This window comes from Gavialis gangeticus, unplaced genomic scaffold (assembly GCF_001723915.1).
Source record: "Gavialis gangeticus isolate Ggan-Ray unplaced genomic scaffold, GavGan_comp1, whole genome shotgun sequence".
NCBI lineage: Eukaryota > Metazoa > Chordata > Crocodylia > Gavialidae > Gavialis > Gavialis gangeticus.
In genome coordinates, this window is record NW_017729022.1 from 113,424,539 (window position 1) to 113,438,792 (window position 14,254).

The 14,254-nt window shown below is 39.3% G+C and overlaps 1 protein-coding gene across 2 annotated transcripts in view; it reads left to right on the forward strand.

The window, feature by feature from the left end:
* The window catches only part of VWF (von Willebrand factor), a 271,611-nt gene that overhangs the window by 88,329 nt on the left and 169,028 nt on the right, over positions 1–14,254 (forward strand). For both annotated transcript variants that reach the window (XM_019515998.1, XM_019515997.1), the window contains exons 19-21: positions 6,393–6,496; positions 12,400–12,538; positions 13,616–13,750. In XM_019515998.1, the coding sequence (XP_019371543.1) occupies positions 6,393–6,496; positions 12,400–12,538; positions 13,616–13,750 (378 nt within the window). The remainder of the gene's footprint in view (positions 1–6,392; positions 6,497–12,399; positions 12,539–13,615; positions 13,751–14,254) is intronic.

The window sequence follows — 14,254 nt, forward strand, 5'->3', positions numbered from 1 at the left end:
GACACTTCACAGCATAATTGCTTCCCATCTTATTCCCTGTCCTTTTGGCAGGTGAGAAAACCACAAGGACTCTCTGCTCTCAAAACGATAATCAGAATAAGCCAACATATACAGATTTACTCCTTTGTAACCCTGGACACAAGAAAGAGAATATCAGAGCTCAGCATTTTTTTTTCTCCTTATGCTGGGAATATGGTTTTATGGAGAAGGCTGAGATCCAATGATGCGTGGGATCACTTGAGATCAATTGCATGAGATGTGCCCACATGTATTCAGTGCTCTGTAGCAGGGTAAAAATTGTCCAAAGTATTAAAAATTATCTTTTGGCAGCCAGATTATTCTTGTGCTAAAAGTAATGTTGTGGGGAGGATTTGAATAGTAATCAAATGTGAAACACTATGTTTGAACCAGGTGATTTTATTCAATGCTGGTTTTCTTCTTTATTGTAGTGTCTCACTGACCCTTTTGCATGCTGGGGGAAGGAGAGACTAAAGAATGATACTGGTATTTTCCAGATGAGTGATTACGAGAACTCAACAAACACAAGGGGGATAAAGAGCATCTGTGAATATTTTTAGCAAATCAAACTTGTCCCTTTGCTTTGCTGGTATCCATGGCTTCTTTAATTTTCAGACATCCATAGGAGCAAGTGGTTGCTTTTCACAAAACTTACTCCAAACAAAAGTATGATGAATACTGCTGTGATTGACTAGTTGCACAAGTATTCTCATGAAATGTGTGCCCTGATGGCCATTGTGCAATGGGCTTTTTGTCATCTACACAACTGATTAATCAGACAATTATGAAAGCTCACAGAAAGTTTGTGATCAGAAAGGAAATTGTTTTGTTCCTAAAACCAATGTTGTTTAATCCAAAAAAAACAACAAAGCAGTACCATATGACCATAAGGAGTTGTAAGGAGCAATGTTTGTGCCCTAGGCAAATACCTACAAAACGGGGATGGGTAAGAATGGGATGCAGGGCACTGGCATGTTTGTGGGGGGATAAAGTTGGGGGGTGGATCAGTCTTACCTGCCCAGTTTTACCCAGGGGGCTTCTACTGCTGCTTCTGTGGCAAGTACTGGCTGTTCTGGTGCTCCCTGTCAATCAGCAATTGGAGCTGATGCCCTGCTTGCTTATCCCTAGCTATGCTGCTGCATATGATATATGTGAACAATTGCCTGGCAATAGTAGCAGATACTTACAGCAACTAATATGATGTTAAAAGCAACATTGCCTTTAGGGTAGATAAATACATGTATAAAAGAATAGCAGCTGAGTTGATCCTAATCCACAGAGTGGTCTATAGACTCCAATATGACAACGTAAAGTGTGCATCGACTCATTGGGAGTAACACACCCAAAAAAGAAAAGGGTAGTCTGATTAAGGATTGTTTGCAATTAAAAAAAGAACAGAACTCATTGTATAAACTGGAATAAGTTGAATCTTTTAGGCTGAAAGTTTTTACTGTCGGAAAATTAGGTCATATTGAAAATTTCTGTCAGAAAATGTCCATTTTGGCATTTTTTTTGGTTTTTGTGATTGGAAAATTCAAAATAAATTTATTTTGAACGGGCATTTTGGAAAAAAAGAGGAAATTTATTTGTTTGCTTTGACTTAAATTATATGGTTGTTATAATTAATTTATAAATCAATTGTAATTAATTTCAGTGTTCTTTTTCAAGATTTGTTTTCTTCCCCTTTCTCTCTTCCTCTCCTGAAGTAGGGAAGAACCATTCTTCACATAGATCCTTTCTTTTGCACCAGGAAGACATAAGAAATATGAAAAGGTGTGGAAAAATACACTTTCTTTTAGGAGTTTACTTCTCTTCTAATATTTTCTAAGTGGAAAACAGGGGGAGAGGAGAGTGAGAGAGTAGTATTTTACCACACCAGTGGAAAAAAGCAAGGCACGTAAGAAAAAGAGGGACCCCCGAAATCCAGAAACCCAAAATAAAAAATCAACTGGTTTCATTTTTCAAGCACTGGAATGAGAGGACTTTAAAAATGTGAATAAATATTTTTCAGTTTGGTCTGACACAACAAAATGGAGCTTTTTTGTTTTGAAGCATTTCATTTGCACATGAAAATTCCCTGAAAACTATGACATTTTCTACCTGAAAACTTTGCAAGTTGTTTTTCGACAAAAGATAATGTTATGGGAGGAATCTTATGTCTTCCTCCCAGCTGCTTCATAAATTACTGCTGGTTTGCACAGCTTTAAGTATATCATACATCGCATGTCTTCAAGAAGAGATGAGGCAGCTGCCTGCCTATTTGAATGCCTGTATTCCTTGGTTATACCAGCTAATGCCATTTTATATGCAATTGTCCTTGTCCATACAAAATACAAAATTCTGTTTAGCAATATGTTAGTTAAAGCATGTTTGTTAGTGGGTTTAGCATCATGTACCTTCCTGGTATGAACAAGCTATCATCTGTCGTTGCCCCCTTTCTACTGAAACACTAGTATTGAAAGACAGAGAGAGAATCTGAGATTATGTGGTCTTGGGAAACAGTGCAGGACACAAGGTTGCAGTCCAGCCTAAATAAACTGGAAGATAAGGCAGAGAAACTGTAACACTTATGAAGCCTAAAATATTATTGTATTTTTTAAAAAAAGGAAAGAAAAGAAAGGAGAGAAGTTTGATACAAAAAGTGGGACCTCTATACCATATCAGGGCTAGTTATGTTTGATTCTACCAGATCCTCCCACCCCTAACAACTGGAAACTTCATTAGCGAGTCGGCCATTCAAATCCAATGAGCGCGCTCCCATGAATATGGCTAATAAGGATGTGAGAGGGTGTGAACAGCAGCTATTCTCATTATGATCCTGTGACTTGTCTTGTGGTTACCTCCCCACACAATCATGCCTGCACCACCTTGATCTGTGAGACTCCCTTGAATGAGAGAAAACTATTACTAGGATGTGAGGGTCCCCCAGAAAATCCAGCTGTTTTAAGCAGCAGCATTGAGAGAATGGTGCTTTCTTATCCAACTCATTATAGATTTGTAGCTGAGGGTGGCATTGAGCACTGGGTTGCCAGAGATGTTATCTTTTGGATGGAATGGCTAATTGAGCTTTGGATCATATATGTGTCATTAATAAATGACATTGTGGGTTGGAGATAAAACAGTTAATATCAAAGTTCTGGTCTCATTCCAGCTTAGGTAATCACATCCTGTTCCCTAAATCCTACTTACTTCCTGGAAGTTCCAGCTGGCAAAAGTATTCTTTGCTTCCTATCAGGAATTTAATAAATGATGCTTTATGACTGCATGTCTGGTGAACAAAATAACTAATCCTTTTAGTTTGTCTGTTATTGGCTAGGTTGTGACTAGCTCTGCACGTTGAGGGGGCAAGGAAAAATTGTACCAGCTTTCCCTTCACCAACCCCTTCTTCTGTGGCCAGCCAGAATCCCAGATGTTGTGTCCCAGGAGGTTAGTTCTTTCCTGCTCAAGCTTGGTGCCAACAATGAAGTTAAAAACTACAGAAATGTTGGCAAGTGTAGGGGTAAGAGTAAAGCCATAGACACCTTCCTCTTTTGTACTTCCAGAAGTTCATCTAATGAGAGAGAACACTTGATGCTTGCAAATGTTTTTCTCCCCTTTCCTGCCTTCCGTTTATAGGGATGACCTTGCGCAGTATAATGTTGTCCTCGATTGATGAGAGACCATGGATCTGCATATGAAATTAAAGACCTTCTTTAATATAAAATATTTTTGCTGCTATTCTGGATCTTGGATAGATACTTATTCTACCAAATTTAAGTTCCAAGAAGCACATGGGCTGAGTTAAGTGTTGGCGTACTTACTGAACAAGCTGCTATTGAAGAGTCATGTAAACATATAAAAACATAACTGAAGAATTCAGGGGACCCATCTCATCTGTACTCTAAAGCAGTTTGACTATAATTTGGGATCAGCCATGTCTCTGTCAGCTTCATAGTCCATGAATCACAGTTTGAGGACTGTGTTTAATACTGAAGAAATGAGACTTATTAGCTGTTAGAGACCTGATTCTACAAATAGGTGTCAAGTTCAGGGTCTCTGCACAGAAGAAAAGGAAACTATACTTATTCATCATAACATTGAGATTAGATAGTTTCATAGTTTCTAGGGTCAGAAGGGACCTGAGTAGATCATCTAGTCCGACCCCCTGCCATGGCAGGAAAGATTACTGGGGTCAAACGACCCCAGCAAGGTGTTTGTCTAACCTCCTCTTAAAGACCGCCAGGGTAGGGGCCAGATGGGTCTCATCATCTCCGATTTAGAAGCAAAAATGACTATTTCACTTTGGTAATAAAATTTTAATTTCTAGATTGGGGTGCAGAGGAGAGCAAATCTTTCAAATTGTGTGGGTCTCAAATTCTGAACCAAAATTAACCCTGGTGTGGAAAAATAGAAGACCCAGATGTTAGTAAAACTAAACTTACCTCTTTGGTGAAGCTCTACTCACAATGGAAAGAAGATAAAAATGGGATCAAATTCAGTGAAAAGTACTAGAAATACTTGAACATTCACCAAGTACTGATTTTAAGAAAAGGGAGAAGTGATTAACTATCATTACAAAAGAGGAAGGGCTAGAGCAAGGAATAGAGGGATGAAATTAAAACAGGTAAAATGTAAACTGAATATAATAGTTTATTTCCAATGAAAAACTATTAGACTATGGAAGTCCCTCTTAACAGACCTGGTCCTTGTCCTGTTCTTTGAGTCATATATATACATTTGGAAGAACACTAGCAAACCCTGTCAATTTCTTAGCAGAGTGATGCACTAAAGCTGCCTATAGACATGCTGGTTCACGTTCTAACTAGAGCGTGTTAGAATATTCTCGATTAATTGAGTTTGCTCTGCATTTTAATTAGAATGCTCCAGCGTTGCCTCACCGTCACATATATTAACCCCCCCATGTTTTAAAATGGCTGTGCGGGCACTTTAGCTTATTGGACGAGTTTTAGTTATAGGTAAAGCACCCCTGTGGCCATTTTAAAATGGGGGTGGTGGTGGTGGTGGCTGAATACACACGACAGTGAGTTGTTTTAATTAGAACAGTTGCTGGGGAACTGCTTTAATTAAAACAGCCCCTCCCTTCCTCAAATTGAGCCGGAGCATATTTGGTCACACTAATTGCACGTGTATAGGCACCCTAAATTACCTAGTTCATCTTTTCCAACATTTTTACAAACACCTATATCAATTGCATTTTTCTTCCTAGGTTTTCCAAATTGTCTTTGTCCCCCATCAGCTGCATCAATGGCCACGTAGAAGAAAGGAGTTTAGTGATATTCTTCTAGACTTTCTTTGTCTTTAATGAGATCTAACATCATAAAAATAGATTTGCTCCCCCCCCTCCCGTTTTGCAGATGGCCTAAGCCATGTTCTTCCCTTGCGGTCACCATTCAGTGTCATTTGATACTGCTTCTTACATGGTTTCTTCTAAGTGTTTGTCTTTCAGTTGCTAATCGGGCTGAACTCTTCTTCCACTCTGTTCCTTGTCTGATGATGAGACAGTAGGTTGTTATAGGTGGCATACTTCTTCTTTTGTATGGCTGATGTAGATACAGAACAACAACTATATATAATTTTACATTTAGGTGGTTGAGTCAGACAATTGCACCAGGAGCAGCAGTGTGTATTTTTGTGATACCTCCTTCATATTTGTGGATCAGGCATTGAATCATTTTATGTTCCATGTTCTGTTCTGAGTGACCACTGTTGTACACTGTACAGTTTTTAATTTTCCATGTGTGCGTCACACATCTGCATCTCCTGTGGCTTGTGCAGATATGGTTTAGAGTTGCCAATTAGTGTCATGCAAGATCTAAGCCTTCTGCTTTGGATCTATTGCAAGATGTTTATTTGGGACTTCCTGTGAACTCCATTTGGTTTTCCAAGCTTCATCAGGGTTGAAGTCACGTTGTTGAAAGTTAAGTGTGTGTTGGATATGACATTCTGAGGGCTGGTGAATAGGTCTGTACATGCTTCCCAGAGACTCTTCAAGGTAGTTGTATTCTTCCATTCTTCCTTTCTTCTTTTGTTCTCTACTGTGTTTTAGCCTCAAACTGTTTTTTCTTATCAGTAAGTTCCTGTGTAAGCTGTCTGATTTTTACTTCCCTGGTTTTTCTAGGCCATCTTAGTTGATACCCAGTCCTTTCCACCTTCTCCATCAGAGTGAAACAAGGCTTTCCTTTGTACGCTTATTGTCCTATTCACTTTCATAGGAAAATATTAACAATACATCTGTCACTGAGATAATCTTACATCCTTCTGCCCTTGGATCTCCATTTTCTCATGTTTATTTTTGCTCTATGTGCTGATAGTTTACAGTCAGATATTAAGAGTGCTAAATATTGATAACATGTTATATGTATGTGCGTTTTAGGTACGACATGAAACCAGATGCATTGCTCTTGAGAGGTGCCCATGTTTCCACAATGGGAGAGAATATTCTACAGGACAGATAATGACCAAGGACTGTAACACTTGGTGAGCTATTGATGATGATATTTTTTCCAGGTTTTCAATAAGATGACTCTTAAAACCATGCTTTCCCTCATTAGTTAATAGACTAAGGATAGAAAGGGATGAATTGCACTGAGGGACTGTTGGCATTGCGAAGAGCCAGGATCAAGACCAATGATGCATGATTATATTTGTGAAGGATCCAATTCATAATTATGTAAAGATCTATAGATTTCCTTGTCAAAAGGGACCATTATGATCCTGTAGTGCGACCTCCTTCATCAGTCTGGCTAAAGAACCTAATTATTTATTGAAATACTTTGGTACCTTGCTGCGAGTTTCCTCAAGCTTCTTGTGGAAGAAATATTTATGTATCTATTGAATATTTTTTATGTAATATATGCAGGACTTTTATATTTTGTGTAATACACAATTGCTGTAATGGAATAATATGTAGAATGATACAAAATGCCAAGTAACCTAGTGGGAAAACCTGTGCAACACCTACAGAATTGTATCATGTCCCCTCAGCTGGGTAATCCTTATAAGCTAAATGCCTATTATTGCCACCAGTTTGCTCTTTTATCTCATGTCATTAGATAAAAGACAAACAGTCCTGGGAGTATGACTTGGATCCCACACCTTCAGGTAAGTGCCCTCACTGCTGGGTGCTGAGTCTTGCTTTCTCTTCCTGACCCAGTGATTCTTGGATTCCTTCTGAACAGTGGCAGAGCCTCTTTTTTTGGGCCAGAAGAGAGATGGTGGAGGGGAGTGCTCCCAAACAAGAATAAACTGTAGCCCAGTGGTCAAGGAAATGGGAGATGAGGGCTTGCACCCCTTCAGAGTGAGGAGGGAACAGGATAGCTCTCTACAGGCACACAGATGGCTCTTATTCCTACGGTGGGGGCATTGACGTGCTCAGAGCGGGCAATAGACTTGCTCCTACATTTTAGTTGGGTAACTAAGAGTTGGTCTCAAGCTGTCATTCACTGGGTGAAACAGAGCCCTGCCCCTGGTGCCCAGTCAATGTATCTATTTTCAGTCATTTTTTAAATCAACAGGAATTTTTATACACTGCTGTATTGCTCCATTCTTTCAATCCACTCGTATTGTTTCTGATGACATAGTTGTGAAGTTGCAGGCAGGGGAAGTGGTTCTCCTCCACATGTGCTCCCAGACGCACAAAAACTTTTCCTCAAAAGTAGGGTATGGGGAGACTCTAAGAAGCCAACAATTTTGTTGTTAGCATAAAGCTGTTCATACTTGCGTCTTATTTCAATTATTAGTTTTGAGCTCAACTGATAAACTTGGAAAGCAAGATCTTTATTATCAATGAAAAAAAGAGTTGTCTCAACAACGTACTGGGCTTGTAAAGCTTCATGACAGTTTTCTGCAGATGCCAAGTTGAGCATCATTTAGAAATTGATGTGAAAAATTACTGCTGTTTTGAGAATACCCACAAATAGATGATCTGCATTTTGAAAGTCAAATCTTCCTTTCCCTTTTGTTTTTATTTTTTGTCCTGCTATAGCAGAAGTTCTCATTCTCATTTGTTCTCAGCCAAATGTGCACACCTGCAAGCATAGTATATGAGCCAGAGGTGTCAGATTTGGCATTTGCACTCAGTTTGACATATGGGAGACCCTAGTTCACGAACAGCAGAACAGCTCTAACCCTAAGCCAGTGACAAAGATTTTGTTATGCTGCGTGCTGGGAATTCAGTGCTTCGTATTGTAAAGCTTGATGAAAATTTTGAAGTAATATTTATGAAGGATTATGCAGTAGAACTTTGCTAATCTGACTTTTGCTGAACTATTCACATTATAATCAGCACAAATTTTTTTTGGTTTTTCTCTTTGCTTTTAACAAAGTTTTAAGAGCAGCTACTGTGCTGAGGTTTCAAGTTACTGGGATCTCATTGTTTTAACAAAATGTATGGCACAGTATTTACTATATACTGCAGTGTCATCAACATGGAATTGTGATTTGGATTGCATTAATGCACTAGATAGGGCCAGGAGAAGTCAAGGGTCAGTTTCCACCACTGTCAAAACCTTGGGATGTGTGACCTTCTTGTCTATTAAGAATGTGAATTCTTTCTCAAATGTGTTTATACAAGGCTTAGCATAAGGGGACCTTGGTCTCATGGAATGCCCACGAGCACAGTTTTAACACACAAAGAAAGTATTACATTTTTGTTACTCCTTATAGTTATATTTTCATTCAGTTTATTCCGTTTTCTGCTTATTAGCAGCATTCTATAATTTTACTGTGGGCCAGCCCTTGGACATCAGTGGGAAGAGGGCACTTGACACCCACGGGCTTTGAATGGGGGACCCTTAAGTCTCCTATTTGCCAGTGTAAATTAGGAAGGGTCTGTGAGGCGGGAGTGGGAGGATATCTTTACCTATCTGTGCTTTACTTTCTCCATTAGCAAAATGGGGGCAATGAGGTTGTTTTGCTTGTGAAAACGTCTTCTAATAAATGTGCCATATAAGAATGAGGCATGATTGCTTTAATCACTACAACAAACATGTTTAAATGTTCTCTGGAAATAGGACTATGGTGACATGCATTGTGGCTACCTAGGTGACATGATGAACACTAAAAATAATAATAATAAATCTCTAGATATTTTATTCTTTTCTCATTTACACTGGTGTGATTCCAAAGAACTCAACTCAAGCTTGCAGCAGTGTAAAAATAATGAGAGAAAAGAGATCAGCGCATTTGCATTCCAGTTACATATGAGAAAGCTACCAAGCTGCATACTAGTTGGTGACAAGGAGAAAAGGGTGAAGAAAGGAAAGTAAAAAAGAATATTCCTTTCCTTTTTACACTGTCTCTAGTTTTAGATGAAATTAACGGTGTAGTGCAGCTGGTAGAGGCATGAAAATCTTGAACAACTCAAATAGGCAGTGGCTTTAATCTTTGTGAACAGCCATTCTCTGTGCATGATGGGGAGGTGGTTGGTGGTCTACCTAACATCACATGTGGCTGAAGCAGTCTCTCTTGTGGGCCAGACATTCTGATCCACTGTACCTCCCTGTTTGGTCTGATCATCATGTGGACCAGGGGTCTGTCATGCCCAGTGGCTTTCCTCCAAGTGTTTTTTAGGTTAGACTATGAGGTAATGTCTCCAATTGCTGGGTCAGATAAAATACCATTAAGAATGAAATTCATTGAAGAAGAGAGAGACTTCTTTGGAAAACGATGGTATTATACTTAAGTAATACAGTCTGAACAAAAGCCATTGGCAGACTGAATTATAGGCCTGGTTTCTTGGTCTCAAAAGTTGGTCAGTAGAGTAAACAGAGTAAACACATGTCCTCTGGCATCAGACAGCTTCATCTTAAATCTACTACTATTTTGGCTTCCTATGAGGAAAAAGGGACACTACTGCAAATAAAACATGGCCAGTCACATTGTGCTTCATATTTAATATATAATGGTCTTTGGAGGATAATAAAAGTGTTTTTGTAAAAGGATAGTCTGAGCAGGGAAGGATGTCCATTGTATACTATTAATATAGTGAAGCATTCCAGTGAGCTCTGCCCAGCCCTCCATGTGTAATAAAGTAGTTCAGGAAAGCATGTATTTCTGTATACAGCCTGCAAGTGGAAGGAGAATCTATTTACACTGTCTTTGGGTGCTGTTATATATGATATTGTTTTTATTTAAGTTATTTTTTACCAATTTGTTGACCTTATAGGAAATGATTGTCACCCCCACCCTAGCTCCTTGTGTGCAGGTAAAGGAGACCAGACAGTATAACATGATCCCATAGGCCTGGTATTCCAGGTCTCCCCAAGCACAGGCGTTGAGGCAGATAGCAGCAGGTTATCCTTTGAGGACTCTTGCTCAAGCCCAAACAACGAGTGTGGTTGGGAGTAGAGAGTCATTTCTAGGGCCTGGTTGCAGCACAGAGTATTGCAGAGGTTCCAGGCAGGCTGCCATAACTTAGAAAAGCCCCCAGGGCATCTAAATTGCACTGAGGGCCTTTCCTGTCTTCAGAGGAGTTTGGGACTAGGGAGGTGAAAGAAGGTGGAGAAGAGGCACAGCCTAATTCTTGTCTTGCATGTGTCTTTTCACAGAGTGGGTGGTTGAGATCAGTCACATAAGCTGCATGGAATTTGTTTTTGCTTTCTGCATGCAAGTTAGTTTTCAACTCTTTAATTTAGGAAGAGGCCCTTTTTAATTCAAATTGGACTTTGAATCTCTCAGGAAGAGGTAATATTTTAGGGCTTCATCCAAAGCTGACTGCAGTCAGTGGAAAGTCTCCTGTTGATGACAGGACCTTCTAATTGGGACCACAGAGAGAGAACAGATAGGAAGGTTGAAGAATTTGAGAAAACTTAATTTTTTTTTTCATTTCTGAGTCATACAAGGCTCATCCAAAATCATTGTTTGGAAAAATTAGGATACTATAAAAATTATTGGCTGGGTGTAGAGTTCATGAGAGGCAGTGTTGTATTGCAATAATATTCTAAAGATAACTTGTTTACATATTTACTCCAATCTGAAATCCAGATGATGAAAATATAGTGCAAGGCAGCTCTTCCTTTTCAGGAATTTCAGCCTAGTATCAGTACTTGATTTTCAGAGAGCAGTTCTGCTGCGAGAGAGAATTGACTAATCACAGATCAAGGCAGAGATCAAGCTCTCCTGCTGCTTATGAAACTTTCTCCACAAGGACAACTGTCTCCATGAAGAGCCTTGCAGAGTTCAGACGCTAACACCACCACATAACATGTTTTAAGAGCGAACACTTGCTTAAATGCCTTAAATAATATTGGAAACACTACTGTCCATCATAGTAATTTACATGAACAATAAACTGGATTCCATTTTACTAGTTTTGAGTGTTGGAGAAATTATCCCTAAATTGTACCACGTCTACTGCAATGGAAACCTGGTCTGTGGCTAGGGGTCCTGGCTGCTATAACAGTAGTTGTAATAATTTGCTCTAGTATTAATTGAACTGACATATATCTACAAGTTCTGTACCATACATCTAAAAATCCGTTTCTTGTCTGGGATGATAAAAGATCTGCAGGCATTTCTGATGTTATTACTTCCAGTTAACAATAAGAAACTGCAGGAATAAAGTCCTATTTATACACAGTTAGAGCTTTTTGTGGTACATGGGTGTTAAAGCCCTCATCTTGCATCAGATTTAAAGATGAGTGATAATAAAGTGAAAGTAAAGTTTCAATTTTTCCCCTATTGAAACTAAAGCTTCTTCTAAAGTATCCATCCTTTGCCTGTTGAATCTTGCCTGTATTATCATGTGCTTTATTTTTGCCGTACTTTGGCTGCTAGTCTTCTAATTACTCTAACCAGACACAATTCTCCCTTATGCTAGCTTTGGTTACTTTATGCAAGGGATGCTTTATTCAAATTCAAATTACTGGGCTCAGGAAAGGATCAACTGAAATTCCACACCCTGTTTTTTGCTGGAGGTTAGACTAGATGGCCTTTTAAATCTATGAACTTTTAATTGCACAAGTGGCAATGATATTAAGATGTGAGACTTTAGATGCTCAGCTTGAGCATCTGATCTTAAAGAAGCTTTGTTTTCAAAAGCTGCTGAACAGTAGCTGTGTGAACATTTTTGTGTCCAAACTGCTCATACAGTGGGATCGCTAACTCTGTATAAAGGCCAAAAGTAGCAGTTACACAGCTGGTTAACTACCACGTAGGTGTGTAAAGTGAAATAGGATTCTGTTGGAAGCGTGCAAGTCACAATATTTTATCTCATGGTTCACTACTATTTTTCTTGCATCCTTCTCTCTCCCTCCATATTGTATCTTTAGATGGTAAACTCTGTAAGGTGAAGACCTGACCTTCCTTTACACTGTCATAAAGTACCGAGCATATTCTGAGAATTAAGTAAATAATAATCACTGTTGATTTTTCTCTGGCAGTGTGTGTCGTGGCCGAAAGTGGGACTGCACAACTCATGTATGTGATGCCACCTGCTCCGTTATTGGTACTGCTCATTACTTGACATTTGATGGATTAAAATACAAGTTCCCAGGTGCCTGTCAATATGTGCTGGTTCAGGTGAGAACTGAGAATACTGCATATTCTTGCCATAATGAGTGAGTTTGACCAAAAATATTGTATTGTGCATTTTGAACTGAAAAAGAAGCCTGGGACTGAAACAAGTTACTGTAAAATGTCCTCCATTACTAAGCCAGATGTGTAAGAGAGGCCCCTGGCAAACATTGCACTTAAGATGTGATTAACTTGTTAATCGCTTCTTGAATAGGAGCCTGGCCATGCATTCAAGCAATGAATGGTGTGATAAAAAGGGAAACCAGCCCCAGATTATTCCACAAAATATATGTAATATTTTTGTGGCTGGTTTCTAGTTGAATGTGGGGTTGGTTTCCTGCCATTCAGCCTGATGGCACCTGAATTAGAGGGCTTGGCTGACAACTTCCTATGTCGGCAGGCTGACAGCCATGTGGTGCAACCCAGCATGGGGCTGTGCGCCACTATTTTCAAGGTGCTGAGTCAAGGGCTGCTCATCAGTTGGGCTGGGGTGTCAGTCTGTGCGGGGCTGCAGAGCTCCCCACAGGGTTTGCTGAAATCAGGCACACACTGCCGTGTCAGTGGTGGTCTTGAACCCATGTGGGATCTTTATGGATGGACTGACACAATGTGTTTTCTGAGGGTAGACTTTAACTGTATACATGCATATGTCCACATCTCTGCTCCCACAGATGAGGGACTTTGACACAAAGTGATCCAAAACCATCAATTTAAGATGCAAGTAATCTTGTTCTCTCTCCCATGTGTACAAATAATAATCAATATCCCCCAAGGTATCTTAGGTAACATTATGGGAAAAAAAAACCCTTATATCAATATAATTTGCTACAAAATATCTGTATGTACATTTATAACATACTAGTCAATTGCATCTTTTTCCCCTTTCTGTATTTAAACAATACAAAGCCTGAAGTGCAGCACAAAATATATTAAATAATTGCACAATAATGAATAATGTATTAATAAGCATATTGACAAATTTTTCAAGAGTGTGCATAAGAGTGTGCTTTTCAGGCTTGCATTTTTCCATGTCTGTATAAATATATTTTTCAAATTACTCTTTTATTTGTTCCTATTGAATAGGATTATTGTGAGGATATGCTTGGAACCTTTCGGATACTCATTTCAACAGAGGGATGTGGCTTTACCCGAGACAAGTGCAGTAAAAGAGTTACCATTTTCTTTGAAAATGGGGAGATAGAGCTGTTCAATGGAAATGTATGTACTCTTGCCTTCTTCCTTTCTCCTTTACAATGGTATGGCATTGTCTTAGAATGGTTAGAAAGGTTAGAGTCCTTGAGTGGAAGGACAGACCTTTTAACATGGTTTGAGCTTTAAAGAGTCACGTAATAAAGCAAGTATGTTAGTGACCCACTGTGTGGGAATACAAATCTTACCCCAGGCTGTTGCATTGGTATAGATATAGATGATATGGCTCCACAATTGTGTCAAACATGCTGCTTTGTGTTATAGTAATGAATCATTGCAGTATTTCTCAACTCCTTTAAACTGCAGTAGGTAGCACTTCTAAGTTATCTTTTAGTTGGGGCTCTTTAAGTAGCATTCATAGATTCATAGATTCATAGATTAAGGGTCGGAAGGGACCTAGTAGATCTTCTAGCCCGACCCCCCGCCAGGGCGGGAGAACAACAAAAACCCCAAAAAGAGAAATGGGACTCAAACGAGTCCAGCTAGGTGGGCATCCAGCCTCTTCTTAAAGAC